We start from the raw sequence: 22,289 nt of genomic DNA, 5'->3' as shown, positions 1-22,289 counted from the left end.
AGTTGATGTGATCTCATGGCAACCGAAGGAACATCAGCCGAAAGAATCAGGACAATAGAAATAGAAAGGAAACAGAGCAGACCTGGAAAAAAAGAGAATTCAGAATTGATGACAGAAACAGAAACTGTATATAGGAAAAAGAAATATGGGACTAAGCCTACAATGGCCAAGAGAAAAGCTGGTGCTTTCGTCAAAGATATTTGGGCAAAGAATTTCAACTTGAAACCAAAGTGAGGATTTCCTGGACACCAGAGAAAGCTCTTGCTTTAATAAGGCCTTGGGACTGAAACCTGAGGTAATTAGAGTTTAAAAAGGGGATATCACCCCAAGGGCTGACCACTCAGGGATCATGGAGACCTCACGGGACTTGTCAGTGCTGTTCATCTTGGCCAACCTAACTGTGGTGAAGTTCCGCCTCTCTCAGCACTGCCCTAAAACTCCCTCACGCCGCATCCCAGATGTTCAGAAATTCTAAATATGTTTGTAAGCCAGTCGGTTGATGGGGGCCAGGGTGTCAAGGGAAGGCTTGAGAAAGGCAAGCAGGAGTGGAGGGAATGAGTCTAGGAAAAGTTTCTTGGAAAAGAAACTCCTCACCTTCTCATGCCTTTCCTGTGGCTCTGAAAAGTAAAGCAAGGCCATCTGAGTTGGGAGGCCCACCTGGGAGTGTTTCCTGCCTGGGCTCCCCTCCAGGGGATCTGACTTCACAGTGCAGTCAGTTCCCTAGAAAGAAAGGGCTTCTGGGTTAATTAGTGGACAGATTGCTTTTGATTTGCTGTTTTCCCTTATTGCTCTGTATTAGTGTTTAATTATTTCATTTTAAATAACTTTTTAAAATAAATGTTTAAAATTATTTAATTTTAATATTGAAAAGTTCTGTAATCTCTGACCCCTTGTGTATGTACTATTGTGTAGTCTCAATCATAGAATCAAGCATTTTATTTTAGGTAGAAATAAAAATACACCTTTCTCTCTCTTACACCCCAACATATGTGTGGATGAATAACACTGGCATTTAGGTTGAAATACTCTGCTTCTACTTTTTATGTCAACTATTACCACACTTTTTGCTGTCAGGTATCAGAATTTTAAATAGTTCATGAATTCTCAGAGTATCTCAGTGCATAGGCAGAAATGCTGCACCTTGTGGGCAAGTGCGTGTGTGTGTGTGTGTGTGTGTGTGTGTGTGTGTGTTACAGAAGTTCAGTTGGGGACAGAGCTGAAATGTCACTCCAGGATCTGTAGTCTCTGAGAGCTGGTTGAGCTCCTCTGCCAAAGCACCAACCCTTATTTCAGTTTCTACAGCCCTTCGGTCAGGATGGGTCTGAATCTCAGTTGACCTTGAGGAGAAGCTGCTAATCTTTTGGGCTATAATGCCCTGAAGAGTCCATCTGCGTGCTGGGGAGCAGAAGGGACTTCTGCGTGTACCACACTTTGAAGAAGGAGCTCAAGCTATGAGTTTCCTTCCAGGGTAGAGAATAGATGTTTGTGTCTCTGCAGTGAAAGCTAATATAGGACTCCCAAGTTATGAATTTGAAGGAAGGAAAATTATAGCATATTTATGCTAAGGAAGGAATAATAACATGGTTTCTGCATACTTCTCACTGTGGCCATGTTTACAAGCAAGAAGACACTGTGCTTTCAGATCCCACAGATACCTCTCCATCTCATTTTAATAGGGTTATAAATTAATGCAAAACAGACACTTTCATGTGTCCAGATCATGCCATCCAAGAATTACATTACAACATGGGTGGAGAGCTGGCAGTGCTCACCCAATTTTGACATTCTTGTGCCCTGAGGGTGACAGTGAGTTTATAGAAACTTCTATGACATCTTTAGTTTAAAAAAAAAAAAAAAACTAAACTAAACTTACTGTGTGAATGCAAAGGACATTTTATGACCAAAGCTGGAAATCATTCTTTATTGTTAATACTGAGGAGAGTATATGTTATTATTATAAGACCCTGTGTGTTTTTTTATTAAACTATAAATTTAACCAATTTTATAAGAGACATCAAAGTATTAAGTACCTTTCACATCGTTCTCACTGCATAAGTCACCAACTGTTTACAGTATTCTGAGTTATTCAGAGGTATAAATTTACAATTTTTTTTTTTTTGATACAGAGTTTTGCTCTTGTTGCCCAGGCTGGAGTTCAGTGGTGCAATCTCGGCTCACCACAACCTCCGCCTCCCAGGTTCAACCAATACTCCTCCCAAGTAGCTGGGATTACAAGCATGTGCCACCACACCCGGCTAATTTTGTATTTTTAGTAGAGACAGGATTTCTCCACATTGTTCAGGCTGGTCGAACTCCCGACCTCAGGTGATCCGCCCCCCTTGGCCTCCCAAAGTGCTGGGATTACAGGCGTGAGCCACCGCACCTGGCCTTTACAATTTTTAATAGAATCTTGTGGTTGAAACAGAGCTTCATAGTCATCTGGCCCAACCTACCGACAAGTGCCCAAGTCCTCTCTCCTGACCACCACAGGTGCCTTCTGGGTGCTGGTTCAGGATAAACAGTTTCTGCCTCAGCTCTCCTGAGGCTGATCTCTAAGTGACTGCAATTGTTCCTCCTTTGGTGACCACTCATTTCTTTTTTCTTTTTTCTTTTTTTTTCTTTAGAGACAGGGTCTCTCTCCGTCACCCAGGCTGGACTGCAGTGGTGTGATCATAGCTCACTGTAGCCTCAAACTCCTGGGCTTAAGCAGTCCTCCCACCTCAGTCTCCTGAGTATCTGGGACCACAGGCACACGCCGCCACACCCAGCTAATTTTTCTATTTTATCTTACTTTTTATTTTTGTAGAGACAAGGTCTCACTATGTTGCCAAGGCTGCTCTTGAACTCCTGAGCTCAAGCGATCCTCCCACCTCAGCCCCTCGAAGTGCTGTGATTATAGACGTGGCCCGTCATGCCCAGCCCCCTCGTTTTTTAACTCCAGTTAGAAAGCACTTCCAGCTTGAGAAAAAACGAGCTTCCATGCACTTGTCCTGGTTCTGGCTTCTGGGATCATTCTCAACCACCGAGTCTCAGCAGATGGCATGCTGGGCCCATGTATCTAGGGAGGGCTTGTGTCATGTACACATGTCATGTACTGGGGGAGGACGTAAATTTCAGGATCCTTAATGAAGAAACAGTGGAGGAGGTGCGCTTCTACAACTCTGCACCCTTCACACAGTCTGAGATTCTCCTCATCTCCCGACCCCAGGATCACAGCATCTGTGCCACTATTGCTGGTGACAGTGTCACATCTTTCAGCAATACTGGGACTAAACTAATACCTAAGCCTTTCTTCCCCGAGGCTAGTCTTCAGAGACTCAGAGACAACTATTATGCCCTGTCTCTACCTCTCCTGTTTTCCAGACCAAAAAGCCCAGGCCTTTAGCCATTCCCCTGGGGTCCTGGCTCTGGGGCCCTTCACTGGTGGATCTCCTCAGGCATCACTAAGGTTACTCACTGTCCCTCTCAGAGTCTGGCCCTGGAAGTGAGACACAGAACTCCAGTGTGATCTATAGAACGAGGAAAGCAAAACTATCACCTCTTTTTGTTTTTGTTTTGCTTTGTTTTTTAAGAAAGCAGGACTTCTAAATCTAATCAGTAGGACTCATCATTTTATGTGGGTTATTTTCTGTGTCACTGGTTTTGTGAGTAAAGACCTGCACCACACATCAAAGTCATCAGACTGAGGCTGAATGAAATCCACCAGTCCACCTTAAAGACAGCTGTCCTGGGAATGTGGGCAACGTCCCACTTGCCCACTGCTGTAGCTTATAGCACCTTACACTCACCTCTTCCTAAAGATCATTTTTGAGTAACAGCGTGACCGTGCTGTGCATTTAGGCAAGCAAACCTTTCTAGCTTAGGTGAATCAGAGGGAGCGGCCAAAGTATAAAACAAAATAGTAAGTTCATAAAAATTGCAATGCACAATAGGCTCAGATAAAATATTAATTGGGAAACAGAATTCCCTGTATGTGACATGTGCTCTTTCTTAATCATTTTCAGAGTTATTTCAAACTTTTTACTTAAGCTTTTTCAGCCTCCAATTAAAGGTGCTGACCTGCACCAGTCTCTGTGACCCCCAGCTCCAACCTTCTTCACTACAATTTTGGGGGTACTAGCACATGCCAGGTACAGTACTCAATTATAAATACATGATTTGTGTATATTGTGTGTGTGTGTAAAACACTTCATTTTCCCCATGGAAAAATTTATCCCTCACCACCACCCTACAAAGTAGAGTTTGTTACCTCCATTTTACAGATGAAGCAACAAGGTTCCAAGAAGATGTTGCATAATATTCTATATATGAAATAATTAGGAAATTGGGCCGGGCGCGGTGCTCACACCTATAATCCCAGCACTTTGGGAGGCTGAGGTAGGCAGATCACGAGGTCAGGAGTTGGAGACCATCCTGGCTAACACAGTGAAACCCTGTCTCTTCTAAAAATACAAAAAATTAGCTGGGTGTGGTGGCAGGCACCTGTAATCCCAGCTACTCAGGAGGCTGAGGCAGGAGAATCTTGTGTGCCTGGGAGGTAGAGGTTGCAGTGAGCCAAGATCACACCACTGCATTCCAGGCTGGGCAACAGAGTGAGACTCCGTCTCAAAAAAAAAAAAAAAAATTAGGAAATCAGATGATTTGACCCAATGTGTCTATCTCTAAAGGCTGAATATAATATTGCTTTCCCCACATATATCATAGTGCTACTGTCACAGGTTGAGTTAGCTGGCTCTGATTTTAAATAGCTACTATTTAAATATTTGCTGAACATATTGTTAGCGCCTAGCCACAGGGATATTGTTTGGAAAAAAACATTTACAAGTTCAAGGCCATGTTCAAGTTGTTCTTTTTGGCTTCAGGTCTAATATACCACAGCACATCCCCTAATCTCTGCGCACTTGGAGGGCAGGAGTGTGTCTTAGTCACGGTTGCTTCCTTTCAAGTCCCAAGCACAGCGCTGTGATGTAGTCGGGACTCAATCTTGATAAACATGGGTGTAATTAACAGGTTTCAGGTCCACCAAAGAAGCATATGCAATGCTGATCACTGCAGAAGAATCCCAAACATCATGCACCCCATTTTCCAGACACAAGTGATTGGAAGAAATAACGAGCTTATGTTACAATTCATGGGGAGAGGTTACAAATTGATGCCAAAATCTAGTCTCACACCTACTTTCTTTTTTGCTCCCCCCAGTAAGTGAAAATGGTGACCACCTTAAGCACATGGATGAGACGTGAGCACAGTTGTGGCAGAGAAGTTTCTCCGCACCAGAATTATCCACAGCAACTTGACTGAGCCCCACTACACACAGAGAAATCATCAACCTGACTTAAGAGTTTTCGAGATGTCAACTTCAGGCTGATCAGCAGATGGGATGTGAAAAATACTACCCTATTCTGTCATTTGCTGTTGCTTGCTGAACTGTGAAGAACTGCATGAACTATATTTAAGCTGCTTTCTATACCATTGCCAATCACCTTTTTGAACTTGGAAGTGCTATTTTCCTATGGACTTTTGCATTATTTCATTGTGCATGCATCCAGTGATTATACATAAGCAACATATGTAATCTGCTTATATATTTTTAAAAATCCATCCATGCAAATGGTAAATAAAGTATACATTCTTTTGCAAAATTATAGCTCATGTCATTGAAAGTTTAAATTGGTTTCATTTAAAGATCAATATACTAGGTCTGCCTATACTTTATAGAAAACTAGCTTCTATAAAGATTTTTTCACTGTTTACTAGTGAAATGAGAAAAGCAAAGCTATTTATAAAAGGCCTTATGTTGTGTACATACATCGTCTTTGAAATATTTGTGATCTAGCTTATTGCTTGTAAAAGAGAAATTATATAATTTATTTAGTAAATACTACTGTAAACTATAGTTTTGTGAGAGAAATAAAATATTTTGTTCTCAATTGTGGTGGTACATGATTCCAGTGATTTATGGTCTTTACATTTCTTTTATTAAAAATAACCCAAATACTCCTCATTTGAGATATTCAGAAATCCTAAATAAACTGAATTTTATATGGAAAAAATTTCAATAGCAGCTTCTGCTGAACTCATCCAGGAGACTTTCCCAAATGTCCTGGGATATTAGTCAGCTTTCACTATGTTATGCTATGATAACAAACAATCCCAAAGTCCTGGGAGCTTTCACCAACATAGTTTTACTTCTCCCTCACATGTAGGGAGCAGCTGCAGCTCTGCTCCAAGAGTCTTCTTCATTCTGGGGTCCAGAGCAGCCCCTATGTGAGGCAGGCAACTTTCATGGCAGTAGAAAAAGAGCGATTGTGGAACCAATGAGAGCTCACAAAGCTTCTGCCTCAGCACAGCTGACAGCATTTCTACTCACATTCCATCTGCCAACGTGAGCGACATTGACAGGTCTAGAGTCAAAGGTGTGGGACGTACACTTCTCACACGGGAATGGACTCAGCAATGAATATTTTAATCAATTAATGCAGTTTACACCACCTGGTAAGTGTCCCTAGCAACAGAGACATAAGAGGCTGAGAGAAAAATCATTAGAAAGCAAAATGATCAAGGCTGCAGAAAGATATTCCTGATGAGTAAGATGTTCACTGTTAAATACTTCAAGTTAAAACAAGCTGATTCTTGTAAGCAAACATGCTGTAAACTTTTGTAAATGTAGTCCACAGCCATAGTTACTCAGCATAAGTAGCAATTTCACCTGCAGAGTCAGTGCTGGAAAGCTAGGATGTCTTACATCCTAGGTTAGGATGTCAACAGGGAATTCTGCAGAAGTGGAATGATTGAGGATCCTCTGCCTCTCTCTCTAGTATTCATATGTGCTACCACTCTCCCTTACTACATGGATTTTCATAGGTGAATCCCACTCTTCCCCCTCCCATTTGTAAATCTACCCATTGAAGCTGGGTTCTTAGCCTAGGACCCACTGATTTTCTAGAAGAGTCATAGATAATTATTAATAGGGCCATGAAATCATATACACAAGTTGGGTATGCTTTTGTGTATATGGGTGTTCTGTGTTGTTTTTTTTTTTTTATGAAGAGAAAGACTATACTTTTTATCAAATTCACAGTGACCTGGACCCAAGAAATGTTAAGAACCTTTATTTTAAGACCTAACTTAAAAGCTATTTCAATACCATGAGGCTGTGATCCTCAAATTTCTATCCCCACCAGAATCACCCGTGGCCTGCCTGTGTTATCTCACCTGTCTCAAAAAACCTCAACATTTTCAACTGTTTTTTAATGACCGAGGTATAACTTACATATGTTAGAGTGCACAGCTATGAATTGTATAGTCCAGTGAATTTTTACATATGTGTAGACCCATGTGCCCAGCACCTAAAGCACATATAGAACATTTGCAGCTAACCTGCTGCCTCTTTTTTTTTTTTTTTTTTTTTTTTTGGAGACAGAGTCTCGCTCTGTCGCCCAGGCTGGAGTGCAGAGGTGCAGTCTCGGCTCACTGCAACCGCTGCATACCGGGTTTAAGCAATTCCCCTGCCTCCGTCTCCCGAGTAGCTGGAATTACAGGTGTCTGCCACCACACCTGGCTAATTTTTCGTGTTTTTAGTAGAGACAGGGTTTCACCATGTTGGCCAGGCTGGTCTTGAACTCCTGACCTCATGATCCGCTCGCCTCGGCCTCCCAAAGTGCTGGGATTACAGGCGTGAGCCACTGTGCCTGGCCACCTCCTGGCTCTTTCATGTCCCCTCTCCACCAATGCCATCCTCAAAGGTCACTATTATGACTTCCAGCATCATAGATTAGTTTTGCCAGTTCTTTTTAAACAAAACTTTATTGGTAATAGTTGGTTTCTTGTTTTGTTTTGTTGAGACAGAGTCTCACTGTGTCACCCAGGCTGGAGTGCAGTGGTGCGATCTCAGCCTCACAGCAACCTCCGCCTCCCAGGTTCAAGCGATACTCCTGCCTCAGCCTCCCAAGTAACTGGGATTACAGGCACCTGCCACTACGCCCAGCTATTTTTGTATTTTTTAGTAGAGACGGGGTTTCGCCATGTTAGCCAGGCTGTTCTCAAACTCCTGACCTCAAGTGATCCACTCACCTTGGCCTCCCAAAGTACTGGGATTACAGCACCTGGCCTAATATATTGGTAATAGTTTTGACATATGTTTACAACAGCACACTGTTCAAGAGGAAATCTCATCCTTTCACAGCAAGTAGGTAGAATCACCCTGAGCCCACCTGGGGCACCACCCCAGGCCTGAGAGCTCCTCCTGGGATGGGGAGAAGTGATGAGGGGAGGAAATATGAAGGTGAATGAGGTGGCTCGCCAGCGGCTCCTCACTTTTCTATTAAGAAAGAAAACAGGCTGGGGTGTGGTGGCTCACACTTATAATCCCAGCACTTTGGGAGGCCAAGGTGGTTGGATCACCTGAGGTCAGGAGTTCAAGGCCAGCCTGCCAACGTGGCAAAACCTCGTCTCTACTAAAAATACAAACATTAGCCAGGGGTGGTCGTGGGCTCCTGTAATCCCAGCTACTCAGGAGACTGAGGCAGAAGAATCGATGGAACCCGGGAGGTGGAGGTTGTAGTGAGCCGAGATCACGCCACTGCACTCTAGCCTGGGTGATAGAGTGAAACTCCGTCTCAATAAAAAAAAAAAAAAAAAAAAAAAATTGAAAACAGCACGGGGGTGGCAGGAGAGAAGAGGTGAAGGATGGCTGACAGCTAAGCTGGACGAGGGGCACCCAGGATGGGAGGAGGCAGAAGCTGCTGGGTGAATAAAACAGGCAGCCCCTCCCTAGCAACCCTAGCCTTGAACCCTGGGCCATGAGGTGGAGGTGGAGGGACTGGGCCTCTCCCATGTCCTTTTGCAGGATTGCCTTCCCAGAAGGGGAGGCTGGGCATTACAATCCAGCTGAGAATAAAATTAAAGAGTTTCGGGGAAATGCTGCTGTGAAGAACGACTTGGGCTTGGGACTCCCCCTCTGTCTTTTGGGGGGACAACTCCTCTTTGGCAGGGAGTGGGGCAGCTGCTTTGTCTGGGTCCCAAAGCCCAAGGGTGAAGAAAAGTCCGTTGGGGAAGAAGAGAGTGGAGGCTTCCTAAAGGAACTGAGACCTTTGCAAGAGTGGTAGAGGATGCCCCTGGGGAGGGGGGAAGGGGAAATCAGCAGTTCGTGGGGGAAGTTCAAACCCCAGGGCCTCCTTCCAAAGTCACTCTGCTTCCTGGATTTGTTAAAATGGATCTGGGAAATGGGGAGACATGGGAAGGTGGGAAGGGCGGGAGGGGTGGAAGTAGAGGAAGGTGGAAAGGGGACACTGGTGGAACTTAAATCAGATTTTTAATTTTTTTTATTTTATTTTTTATTCTAGCAAGCAGCCCACTATACATGGCACTAAACCTCTCTCCTTCCCAGGCAGGATTACTCCAAAGGGCAGGTGTGCTTTTCATTCATCCTCTCTTAGTAAGTGGTGCCTGTTGGGGGCTGGAGTTAAGTTTGAGCCCCACTTTCAACACCCTGTCCCTGGATACACCAGCAAGACCTGGCCTGAATATAGCTGAGAAACTCGTTTAAAACAGGCAGAAGTGGGCTGAGGCAAGGGGGACCCTGTGGGAGGGCCAGGAAGGCATAGGGAGTGAGGGAGCAGCTGGTGTGTCTGTTCCTCCAAATATCTGGACTTCCTGTTCCCCCAACCCTGGAGGGTGGAGTGAGGGTGAAATTAGATTCAAGGAACTCTGGGGCCCTCTGGCTGTTCAAACCAACGCACCCACCCCTCAACCCACCAAAAAGAAAATGAAAGGAAAGAAAACCCACAGGGGCACAAGCACACCCCTAAAACTCAGCAAACTCGCTGGCACACTTCTCATTGATGGAGATCCGGATCTCTTCCTCCTCGTAGTCATCAAAGTTACTGGCATCCCCAGGGCCTGGGTACTTCGGGATGAAGGGAGCTTCCACCTTCTTCTCAAAGAGGGCGATCCAGTTGGTTGTGGCAAACCACTTGTGGTTCTTGATGTCGCCAATCCCGTTCCTGAGGTTTCCGAAGCGCTTGGTGAGGTCCACCTGCAGCAGGCTCCGCAGCAGGTCCTTGAGGTCAGAGCTGAGTTGGGAGGGAAACCGCACCTTCCCAGAGATGATCTTCTCGTAGATCTGGATGGGCTGGTCGGCGTAGAAGGGTGGGAAGCCCGCGGTCATCTCATAGATGAGCACCCCTAGGGCCCACCAGTCCACAGCCTTGTTGTAGCCTTTGCTCAGGATGATCTCGGGGGCCAGGTACTCTGGGGTCCCGCACAGGGTCCAAGTGCGGCCCTTCACGCGCTTGGCGAAACCGAAGTCCGTCACCTGCAGGTAGCCCTGCTGGTCGATGAGGAGATTCTCGGGCTTCAGGTCGCGGTGGATGAGGTCGAGCGAGTGTAGGTACTGGAAGGCCAGGACGACCTGGGCGGCATAGAAACAGGCATGGGGCTCGCTGAACCTTCCGACGCGCCGTAGGTGAGAGAACATCTCCCCACCCGGCACATACTCCATCACCAGGTATAGGTTGGAGTTGTCCTTAAAGGAGAACTGGAGCTTGACAACGAACGGAAAGTTGATCGCCTGCAGGATGCGCTTCTCGTTCAGTGTGTGCTCGACCTGCTTCAGCCTCACCACCTTCTGCTTGTCGAGGATCTTCATGGCGTAGTGGGTGCCGGTCTCCCGGTGCCTCACCAGCATCACCCGCCCGTAGGAGCCGGTGCCCAACGTCTTGAGCCGTTCAAACTGATCCGAGCTGGCGGTGTTTTGAGCGGGGTTTCCCCATCTGTAGAGGAAATCTCCTCTGGCTTTGGCTAGGAACTCGTTCACGCTCTCCTGCTCGGTGTCCTTCTTGGCGACGGCGTTGCCCATGGCGGTGGTGGCGGCCGGGGCGGGGGTCTCGCGGCGGCGGCGGCGGCAGCGGCAGAGGTGGCGCCCCCTGGGGCTGGCTGCGCTGGCTGCGGCGCCGCGATCCCCGCCGGACCCCCGCTTATATTCCCAGCTACAAGGGAGGCTGAGATGGGAGGATTTCTTGATCTTGGGAGTTCAAGGCTTCGGTGAGCCAAGATCACGCCGCTGCACTCAACAATATGGATAAATCCAAAAGGCATTATGTAAGTGAGAGAAGCGAACTCTAAGGGGACTTACTGTATGAATCCATTTCTATGACATTCTAGAAAAGGCAAAACTATAGTGTGAGAGAACAGATCAGTGATTGCCAGGGCTTGGGGTTAGGGGAGGTTTGGACTATGAAGGGACAGCCTGAGGGAATGTGGGAAGTGACGGGATATGTTTGTATCCTGATTGTGCTGGTGGTTACAATGTGTTGGGTGGTGGTCTACATTTGTTTTAAAACTCATAGAACTGGCCAGGCGCGGTGGCTAACGCCTGTAATCCCAACACTTTGGGAGGCCGAGGCGGGAGGACCACAAGGTCAGGAGTCCGAAACCAGCCTGACCAACATAGTGAAACCCCGTCTCTACTAAAAATACAAAAAAAAAAAAAAAATTAGCCGGACGTGGTGGTGCATGCCTGTAATCCCAGCTACTCTGGAGGCTGAGGCAGGAGAATCGCTTGAACCTGGGAGGCAGAGGTTGCAGTGAGCCAAGATCGTGCCATTGCACTGTAGCCTGGGCAATAAGAGTGAAACTCCATCTCAAAAAAAAAAAAAAAAAAAAAAAAAAAAAAAAAAAAACACCTCATAGAACTGTATACTCACCCCCAAAATTCAGTTTCACTGCATGTAATGTTTCATTTTAACACATACATATGATTTCCTTTCTTCTGTTTGCTTTGGGTTTAGTGTGCTCTTATTTCCTAAGGTGGAAACTAAGGTCATTGATTTGAAATCTTTCTTCTATTACAATCACTTAGTGCTATAAATTTCCTCCTATTGTTTTAGCAGCATCCCACAAAATTTGATATGTTGTATTTTCCTTTTCATTCAGCTCAAAATATTTTCTAAGCTCCCTTTTCATCTTCTTTGATGAAAGCTATTTAAAAGTGTATTATTTCATTTGTGTTGACCTAAAATCTTTTACACTTCTTGGGACTCATTTTATGGCCCAGAATATGATGTATCTTGGTAGATGTCCCATATGCACTTGAGAAGAATGTATATTCTGGTGTATTCTGCTGTTTGGGGATGCAGTGTTCTACAAATGTCACTTAGGTCAAGTTGGCTAGTAATAGTGTTCTGGTCTTCTATATTCTTACTGACTTTCTGTTTACTTATTCTGTCAATTATTAAAAACATGCCAATAGGAGCTTATGAGAAGTCAAAGTACATAGATGATGGGCCTTCCATCACTCCCCCAGGCCACCCATGTCAGCCCCACAGCACCCTCCAGAAGACAGCCAGCACTCAGCCATCACAGGGTGGGTTCTGAGCTGCTCTCCCCAGTCAATTCTGTACAACACATTCTGTCCTACATCACAAACACTGAGCTACAGGGATATCCACTTATCCTCCTATTTTCTCTCCAGCTTGCCCTTTAAGTTTGACAGCTAATTCTGCCTACCCACCCTGGCTACATCACCTGTAGCTAGTGCAAGTAAACAACACCCTTTCACCCAGCCCTGCAGACTGAAACCAAGCAAACTGGAGAGGAATTCCTGATTACTTGACTCCAAGTAGAAGGTTTCTATTTTGACTGTGAATTCTTGCTGCTCAGTTCAGCAGATGTTGGTCAAGCAGGTGTCCACTGTATGCAAGGCCTGGTTCCGAGTTTACGGTTTAATCTGGGGCCAGTACTTGGGTACTGACTGTATATTCAGAGATGGTCAGGTTGGAGAGGAAGAGAAGGAAAGGAGAAAAATCTACTGTTGATCACCTGAACTTCCACAAAAGGGAAACCCACATTCCCTCAACAAGACATAACAGGGGCGTCAATTGCCCCTTGTGCTTTGGGTCAAGGCAAATCCCCGGCAGATGGAAATCCCATGTCTCCCCTATAATCTCAGTGATTTCCTCTTCATTTTCATCACAGTAGATCTGCTAAAATTCTGCCCATTTCTGACTTACCTCCAGATTATTCAGTGGAAATTTATACACAAAGAGCAATTAGTGTGAAGCCATTGTCTTGGACCCACGCCTTGGAAGTGGGACAGTTTGTTTAGAAGCAGGCTGTGCCATTCCATAACAAATTCTTGTGGCATTAATCTCTGAAGTTCAATTAGGAAGACACAGGGGTCTAGAGGGAACATATGCTGCATGCTAGAAATGTCCCCGTGCTCCGTTTACAGGTCAGAACATCAAGTATTTATCCTAGAACAAGCTGCAGAATAATTACATTTGTTATTTCTCTCCACTTTCCATTCTGCTTTTCTCCATGGCCTTGGGGAGCCAGGGAGTCTTTAGCATGCCAAGGAAACAGGGATCCCTTTGCATTCAGATAAACCGTTTCAGAAGGAAAAGATCTGAGTAGCAAGATACAATACCTCTGCATGATCTGCTTGGAGCTTGCCTAGGGGGCCATATGAAGAGGTGAAAGCCAACTCTGCTTTCCTGTATGCCCAGTGAAAGGCAATCAAGACCATTCTTCTCCCAAGAAACTGCTCACTGGCAGTGATGCCAGCTGATTCTCCTCTTTACTGTTTATATAGCAGTTTCCAAATGGCTAATTGCATAAGGCTTGGATCATTCAATTCTAACTTCCTCTCTATCTGCAAAATATTGATGGGAGCAAAGAAAAGAACAAGCTCCACCAGGATTCAAACAAGAAATAAACCACAAATCTCTATCACTCACGGAATTATTTAGAGAACACTGCATGTTCTGGTCTAGAAATACTTATCATACCTGGATTCTGACAAGCCAGCTTCTATTAATAGTTTGTTTTCTCCTTATTAGCAGAATAGTGTGAAAGAACATTTTTGAACAAAAAGTTTCTATGTCAGATTTATGATCTATAAAATGTTTATTTAAAAATTGTCATGGCCTTTGTTATATGAAAGATGAAAAATTATATGGGAGTCAGGAAGTTCAGAAATAATTTAATGACAATATAAAGTACTACATTTATTTAAAGTTTGGGCAATCATTCATCCCTTGGTACCACTAATTTTGCCATAATTTTTTTTCTTTGTTTTTGAGACAGAGTTTCACTCTTGTTGCCCAGGCTGGAGTGCAATGGTGTGATCTCGGCTCACCGCAACCTCCACCTCCCGGGTTCAAGCAGTTCTACTGCCTCAGTCTCCCGAGTAGCTGGGATTACAGGCATGTGCCACCATGCCCAGCTAATTTTGTAATTTTAGTAGAGACGGGGTTTCTCCATGTTGGCCAGGCTGGTCTCAAACTTGCGACCTCAGGTGATCTGCCTGCCTCGGCTTCCCAAAGTGCTGGGATTACAGGTGTGAGCCACCATGCCCGGCCACAATCATATTTATAGAAGTGGGTTGATACACATGACAATGAGAATTGTAATGTTGTTGGGACGGAAAAGAAAGTAGTCCTAGAAATAGGCCCAACTTGCTTACCTAAAAATATTTCTTCTGACATATAAGAACTGCTAAAAGTGATTACCCCTAGGGAATAGCACTAGGAACTTACAGAAGCATACATTAAAGGAAGGAAAATTTTTACTTCTCACTTTATAAGCTTCTGAACTGCTGAAATTAATTTTGAGCATGAATTACTTTAGTTATTAAAATAAAAATGAGGTAAAACATTGGTTTCTCACAAATGCATTTACTTATATTTTATGTGTCACTTTTATACATTGTTTCAATCCACAAAAGGGGGACAATTTTGATAAAATTATTTTCCCTTATTTTGAAGTTCTCCTTTTCTTGGCAATAGCACTCTGTTTTATCTTTGAGGGATTACTTCTACCCCATTTCATCTGATTCTGTTGGGTTCCCAATCTAACCTACTCACCTGAGTCAAAGTCAGGACTAGCCACAGGACCCAAGATACATCAATCAGTTTATCTCGCTCAGGAATTGAATCTTGAGCAGAGACACATGGGGACTTGAGGCATTTGTAAAGGAGCCATCCAAAGACAGCATCTTAGAAGGCTGTCCATGTTTCTGCGGCTGCTGGCCGGTAAGTTCCTTGCCTTCTGTCCTGAGCCCTGTTTTTTCAGTTCTTCCTTTATGTGTCCTTCCAGTAATTTCTTTTTTTTTTTTTTTAAGCAAAGCAAACAGGACAAGGTTGGGGAAGGGGGCAGAGAAAGAAAGAAACAAATTTATTGAAGACAGTAATGAATTCAGGATTGAACACATTGAGTTCATGGTCCTTAAGACATTCAGGTAGAGATGTCTAATTAGCCACTGGAAATTTGGGATTGAACTTAGTAGAGAGAGAAGAATTGGCAGCACAGATTTAAGAAGTATAAGAGTGTTAGCCAAGGAACGTGAGTCAAGAGAGAGAACAGAGTCAATAAGGGGGATTATGGGAAACACCACTATCTGAGGATGGGGGTAGGAATGTCAGGCACTGCTGTTTGCCCACCACAGCTATGTCTTGTGAGGTCTGCCATACTCAGTCCTTCTGAGACCTTGAAGAGAATTTCTTTTGCATACCTACACAAGAAGTGGGCATTGTCACATGGGTTGCAATGTGACTGCATACATATAATGCCTAGTAATTATCATGTAACATACAGACAGTAGAGCCAAGTGGCTGAATGGGAACCTGTACCAAGGACAAGATGTTAGATACAGATAATATGGACTATGACAGGAGCTTCAGCACTCATATAAAGTATAATGGCATATGAGTTTCTTGGTGACCTCTTCTGCTATCACTGTAACAGCCCACATTTCGTAATGAAGAGTTGAGGCCCTCAAGAGAAACAGAACAGGAGAGCGCTTGATGATTTCCTCTGAACTCTTGTCTACAGCACTTACCATCTGTGATACAGCACACCTGCCAATTAACAGAAGGCCCCAGGTGGAACAGAACATTCACAACATCCTTCTGCCAAAATATGCCCTATAAATCAGAGCTCACAAACCGATGCACATCAAAAGCAGTGGTTCTTAATTTTAACTGCACATTGAAATCACCTGAGACATTTAAAAAACGAATACTGGGTTGGGCATGGTGGCTTACGCCTGTATTCCCAACACTTTGGGAGGCCAAGGCAGGCAGCTCACTTGAGGTCAGGAGTTCAAGACTAGCCTGGCCAAAATGGCGAAACCCCCGTCTCTACTAAAAATACAAAAGTTAGCTGGGTGTGGTGGCACACGCCTGTAATCCCAGCTGCTTAGGAGGCTGAGGCAGGAGAATCGCTTGAACCTGGGAGCTGGAAATTGCAGTGAGCCAAGATTGTGCCACTGCACCCCAGCCTGGGTGACAGAGTGAAACAGTCTAAAACAAAAAAATACTGATGACTGAATCTGCCTCTAGAGATTGACTTAACTGCCCAGGCATGTGACTTGAACGCTGGGACTTTTAAAAGCTCCCCAGGTGATTCTAATGCACAGCCGAGTTTTAGAACCACCGGATGAGCCCATGAACACATTTTGTTTAACCCAATGTAGTGGCCTAAACAGAATATTTTAAATTTTAATAACTATTTTCCCAATGTAAAGAGCAGTCAGTTTCATATACCCCAGATCATCCAGATTTCAGTCTCCTGTTGTAATATTTGTGCACAGTAGGCCTACATTTCCACAGGACACCATTCAGCTATGATGAGTTGCAACTGTACCTTATGTAAGCATTTTCTCTGCACTTCACAGCCCTTCCTGGCCCTCCCCACTGTCATCACTGCACAGAGCTAATGACAGTTGCTGCTTATCATCCTGTTTGCTCTGTGGGTTTTGTTTTTTTTTTTTTTTTTTACATTAGCGTTAAAAGTAAAATAGTGCTTATGCCATGCCTCCAGCAGATCAAGAAAGAAAAAGGCAGCTCAGGAAGGCTAAGTGTTCCATAGGGCCTGCCACTCATTTCTGGCACCTGCCTGGCCCCTGCAGCATTTGGGTGCATGCCCTTGATTTAAATCGATTAATGTTTTCCCAGAAGGAGCCCCAAAATGCTTTATAGCCTATAGAGCAAAGAGCTGAGAAGTGAGAGGTCCCAACTCAATTATCTTAATAATTAGATAGTTCTTGAAGACAAAAGAAAGCTATACAAATACAGCAAGGAAAAGGGGGCATCCAGTGACCAGTTCCATAATTCAGGAAATGCAGGAAGTCTGAAGAGTTTGTATGCATTATAAGGGACAAAGAGGGCTGGAGCTGAACCTGAACTGTGAGGGACAGAAATGCCTAACCTGGAGTTAAAAAGAACAAGAAGATTGCAGCCCTAGGGGTAAACTGCAAACCTTCCAGAACTGCAGAACCCCAGGAGCTAGGGCCCAATACAGCCAAGCTTGAGTCTGTTTGAGGATCTCCGTTTTTCAGCCTCTCCAATACTGTACTAGATGAGGACATCTGGCCTCTGGGTCTGTACATACTGTACCCTCTGCTATACTCTTTCCTCCTTGTCGTCTTTCACCTGGCCAGCTCCTCATCTCTCTGATCTCAAAAACTCACGCTGTCACCTCCCCCACGAAGTCAAGACTGGGCCACTTTCATATGCTCCTGTAGTATCCTGTAATTACCCCATCATAGCACTTATGTGACTTTGTAAAAACTTTTATGTTATCTGTCTCCTGAGCAAGACTGTGAGCTCCATGGGAACATGTTGATTATCAATCTTCGTTACCACCATGTCATCAGCAACCACAGTGCCTGGAACTGCAGATGCTCAATAAACAATGATGGATGGATGCCGGGTGTGGTGGCTCACGCCTGTAATCCCAGCACTTTGGGAGGCCGAGGTGGGCAGATCACGAGGTCAGGAGTTCGAGACCATCCTGGCCAACATGGTGAAACCCCATCTCTACTAAAAATACAAAAATTAGCCAGGCGTGGTGGCACATGCCTACAGTCCCAGCTACTCGGGAGGCTAAGGCAGGAGAATTGCTTGAATCCGGGAGGTGGAGATTGCAGTGAGCCGAGATTGCACCACTGCACTCCAGCCTGGAAACAGAGTGAGATTCCGTCTCATAAAACAAAACAAAACAAAAAAAAATGATGGATGGGATTGTAAACCAAAACTAAAATTCAAAGCCCCCTAGCTGACTAAATGGACACCCCTCTTGGCCAAGGGGAGTCCAAAGAAACCTGAAAAACTAGTTCAGGCCACTCCAGGAAGGGGTAGGGGTCAGACATGCCTCATTATACCCTCTCCCTTTTGGAGTTTGAAACCGCCCAATGGGTTCACCTTGCCCAATGCCTAGACAGAGCTGATTTATCAAGACAGGGGAATCGCAATAGAGAAAGAGTAATTTACACAGAGCCAGCTGTATAGGGAGACTAGAGTTTTATTTTTACTCAAATCAGTCTCCCTAAGAATCGGGGATTAAAGATAATTTGGTGGGTACAGGCTAGTGAGTCGGGAGTGCTGATCGGTCAGGTCAGAGATGAAATCATAGGGAATCAAAGCTGTCCTCTTGTGCTGAGTCAGTTCCTGCATGGAGGGGCCACAAGATCAGAGGAGCCAGTTGATTGATCTTGGTGGTGCCAGCTGATCCACTGAGTGCAGGGTCTGCAAAGTATCTCAAGCACTGATCTTAGATTTTACAATAGTGATGTTATCCCCAGGAGCAATTTGGGGAGGTTCAGAATCTGGCCGCCTTCAGCTGCATGACTCCTAAACCATGATTTCTAATCTTGCGGCTAAGTTGTTGGTTCTGTAAACGCAGTCTAGTCCCCAGGCAGGAAGGGGGTTTGTTTTGGGAAAGGGCTATTATCGTCCTTGTTTCAAAGTTAAACTATAAAACTAAGTTTCCCCCAAAGTTAGTTCAGCCTACGCCCAGGAATGAACAAGGACAGCTTGGAGGTTAGAAGCAAGGTGGAGTTAGTTGGGTCAAATCTCTTGCATTGTAATAATTTTCTCAGTTATAATTTTGCAATGGCGGTTTCAAGTTCAGGCACAACTGACTAGCACTGACATTAAAACAAGTATTAAGACTGATAAAACAGATTATTTGTAACAATAAGATACCAAATTCCAGCCTGAGGCTAGTATAACATCACATGATAGATAAAGAAGGAAATTAAAAATATTTTACTCCAGAATATGTTTCCTTGCTATATTTTGAAATAGCCCTGCAAAGCTTTCTTTTGTGGGGGAGAATTTACATCTGTAAAAAATCTTTTTTTTTTTTTTGAGACGGAGTCTCACTTTGTTGCCCAGGCTGGAGTGCAGTGGTGCAATCTTGGCTCACTGCAACCTCTGCCTCTCAGGTTCAAGTGATTCTCCTGCCTCAGCCTATAGAGCAGCTGGGACTATAGGTGAATGCCACCACGCCCGGCTTTTTTTTTTTTTTTTTTTTTTTTGGTATTTTTAATCGAGGTAGGGTTTCACCCTGTTAGCCAGGATGATCTGGATCTCCTAACCTCGTGATCTGCCTGCCTCAACCTCCCAAAGTGCTGGGATTACAGGCGTGAACCACCGCACCCCGCCCAAAACTCTCTTTTAACATAAGTGGATCTTTCCTTTTCCAAGCCCTCCAAATCCCTGAAGAGATTAACTGAGAGTCTAACACCCGTTTAAAGGTCTGTACAGGAAATATTTGCATCTACAATCTCTAAGCTACCTATGAGACTTGATCTATGTAATAAGAACCTTGGTCTCCACAACCCCTTATCTTAACCCAGACACTCCTTTCTATTGCTTCCAGGTCTTCAGATAATAACTCTCAACCAATTGCCAATCAGGAAATTGTTGAATCCACCTATGACCTGCAAGCACCCTCTCCCCTTCAAGTTGTCACACCTTTCTGGACCAAACCAATGTATACCTCACATGTATACATGTATTGATTAATGTCTTAATGTCTCCCTAAAACATATAAAACCAAGCTGTGACTGGGTGCGGTGGCTCACACCTGTAATCACAGCACTTTGGGAGGCCAAGGCGGGCGGATCACAAGGTCAGGAGATCGAGACCATCCTGGCTAACACGGTGAAACCCCATTTCTACTAAAAATACAATAAAAATAAAATAAAAATAAAATCAGCCGGGCGTGGTGGCGGGCGCCTGTACTCCCAGCTACTCAAGAGGCTGAGGCAGGAGAACGGTGTGAACCTGGGAGGCGGAGCTTGCAGTGAGCTGAGATGGCACCACTGCACTCCAGCCTGGGCGACAGAGCAAGACTCCATCTCAAAAACAAACAAACAAAAAAAAACCAAGCTATAACCCAACCACCTTGGGCACATATTCTCAGGACCTTTTGACACTGTGCCTTGGAGCCACGTTCATTCATATTTGGCTCAGAATAAAACTTTAAATATTTTACAGAGTTTGACTTTTTCCTTGATAGGTTGATGAGTAAGTGGGTGGAAGAATGGGTGGGTGAACAGAGCAAACATGATAAATAGAAGAAAAGACCTGAGATTAAATAACTGGAGATTGTAATCAGAAAGCAGAATCCTGTAGTTGAAGATATCTGAGAAAGAACAATTTAAAATGGCAATAAAGTCCAAAGTACAGATACGAATATCAGCTGGGGTCCAGCCTCACAAACAAAACCTAGATCCGGCAATTCACAGAGAAAAATCCAGTGCAGGGAATTTGTTGAAAAAGGTGATAGAGCCGGGCGCGGTGGCTCAAGCCTGTAATCCCAGCACTTTGGGAGGCCGAGACGGGCGGATCACGAGGTCAGGAGATCGAGACCATCCTGGCTAATATGGTGAAACCCCGTCTCTACTAAAAATACAAAAAACTAGCCGGGCGACGAGGCGGGCGCCTGTAGTCCCAGCTACTCGGGAGGCTGAGACAGGAGAATGGCGTGAACCGGGAGGCAGAGCTTGCAGTGAGCTGAGAGCCGGCCACTGCACTCCAGCCTGGGTGGCAGAGCAAGACTCCGTCTCAAAAAAAAAAAAAAAAAAAAAAAGAAAAAGGTGATAGAAGGACTGAAAGAGCTACCAGGGAGAATAAGACAAACTCAAAATTAAGAAATGCAGAAAGTTGCATTTACCATAACTATGCACAGAGGAACAGAAGGAAAAGGGTGTTACCAGAGTCCAGGAGCAAAGGCTGAAACCACAGTAGTCTGTCCAGCAAGAGGTGGAGCCACGGAGGAAGCCCAATCACTGCTGGAGATGGTGCCTGAAGGGAATGAGGGAGGGGAGAAAAGGAGGGCAGAAATACCTGCCTCCTCTGTGCCACCCACCCGCCAGTCTTCCACAGGGGCCTCTCATTGGCTGAACCTCTCTTGAAACAAATTGGCAAAGGAGTTTAGGAAATGTAATTTGCACGGATCAGGTTTCCTTGAAAGAAACAGATGAGGAGCAGAGAATGGATGTTTCAGCAAATAGGAAAACAAGCAACCCATGATGAGAATGGCTTGCTGAAGCTTCATGAGAAGGGAAAAGTGGATTCCAGGAACTGTGAAATGGCATAAGCCATCCCTGTGGATACTGTAACCACTATTTGATGCTCCAGAGGGGAAAGGGAGAGAGGACTGTGGCCGGAGCCAAGGAACTCAAGGAATGTTTAGGAATGACTGAAGGACAAGAGATGAAATGAAAGGAAAAGGGTGTTAGTGTTATGTCCCAAGCCTGGTCTGGAAAGAGCAAGGGAGAGGTAGAATAGCAGCACAGCTAAAAGGCCCAAGTTTGAGTCCCAGCTTGGACACTTATTAGCTGGAGGATTTGGAAAGGTGAATTAGCCTCTGAGCCTTGGTGTATAAAATGGAGATAATAATGGTACCCTCAGCATGGCTATTAGGATTACATGAGAGTGTACATAAAGCACTTCTCACAGTGCCTAATAACAGCAGTCACAGCACAGAGCACATTCAATCTACATTCTCAACTGTAGGGCATGAGAAAAAGGCTTTCTCCAAGGTTCTGACTCAGGGTTCCTCATGAGGTTGTAGTCAGCTGGCAGTCAGGGCTGCAGTCATCTGAGGCAAGAGGACCCACTTCCAGCTCACTCATGTGGTTGCTGGCAAGCCTCATGTCCTTGCTGGCTTTGGGCTGTGTACCGGAGGTCCTCACCAGGGGCCTCTCCATAGATTCTGACAGCATGGCAACCAGCTCCCAAATAGCGAGTGATCAGAGAGAGAGGGAGCCGCAGTCCTCTATAACCTGGTCTTAGGAGAGACTATCACCTGGGTCATCTACTATTGGTCACACAGACCAACCCTGGTACACTGTGGGAGGGGCTACACAAGGGATAAGATCCTAAGAGGTGAGGGTCCTTTTGGAAGCTAGCAACTACACCTCTTCTCCCTCTTCCTTGTTTTTTCTCCACACCACTGATGACCAACTAACACACTGTTTTTTGAGACAAGGCCTC

General features: G+C 44.9%; 2 protein-coding genes across 6 annotated transcripts in view; one reads left to right on the top strand and one right to left on the bottom strand.

Annotated features, from left to right (window-relative positions):
* Positions 1–5,930, top strand: part of PIP5K1B (phosphatidylinositol-4-phosphate 5-kinase type 1 beta) — a 310,533-nt gene extending 304,603 nt beyond the window's left edge. For 4 of the 5 annotated variants that reach the window (XM_033237154.1, XM_033237155.1, XM_033237156.1 and 1 more), the window contains one exon: positions 5,200–5,930. In XM_033237154.1, coding sequence (XP_033093045.1) covers positions 5,200–5,202 — 3 coding nt within the window. In that variant the 3' untranslated portion in view covers positions 5,203–5,930. The remainder of the gene's footprint in view (positions 1–5,199) is intronic. The other variant, XM_033237158.1, reaches the window with a different exon arrangement.
* Positions 5,931–9,326: 3,396 nt separating this feature from the next.
* PRKACG (protein kinase cAMP-activated catalytic subunit gamma) lies at positions 9,327–10,908 on the bottom strand. Its single transcript, XM_033237153.1, has one exon. It carries the CDS (start codon positions 10,856–10,858, stop codon positions 9,806–9,808), a length of 1,053 nt encoding a protein of 350 aa, XP_033093044.1. The 5' UTR covers positions 10,859–10,908; the 3' UTR covers positions 9,327–9,805.
* Positions 10,909–22,289: the final 11,381 nt, after the last annotated feature.

The sequence above is a fragment of the Trachypithecus francoisi genome, unplaced genomic scaffold (assembly GCF_009764315.1).
Source record: "Trachypithecus francoisi isolate TF-2019V2 unplaced genomic scaffold, Tfra_2.0 Lachesis_group16, whole genome shotgun sequence".
In the NCBI taxonomy this organism is placed as follows: Eukaryota; Metazoa; Chordata; class Mammalia; order Primates; family Cercopithecidae; genus Trachypithecus; species Trachypithecus francoisi.
The sequence above is the reverse complement of the archived record's forward strand: the minus strand, read 5'-3'. Positions and strand labels throughout refer to the sequence as shown.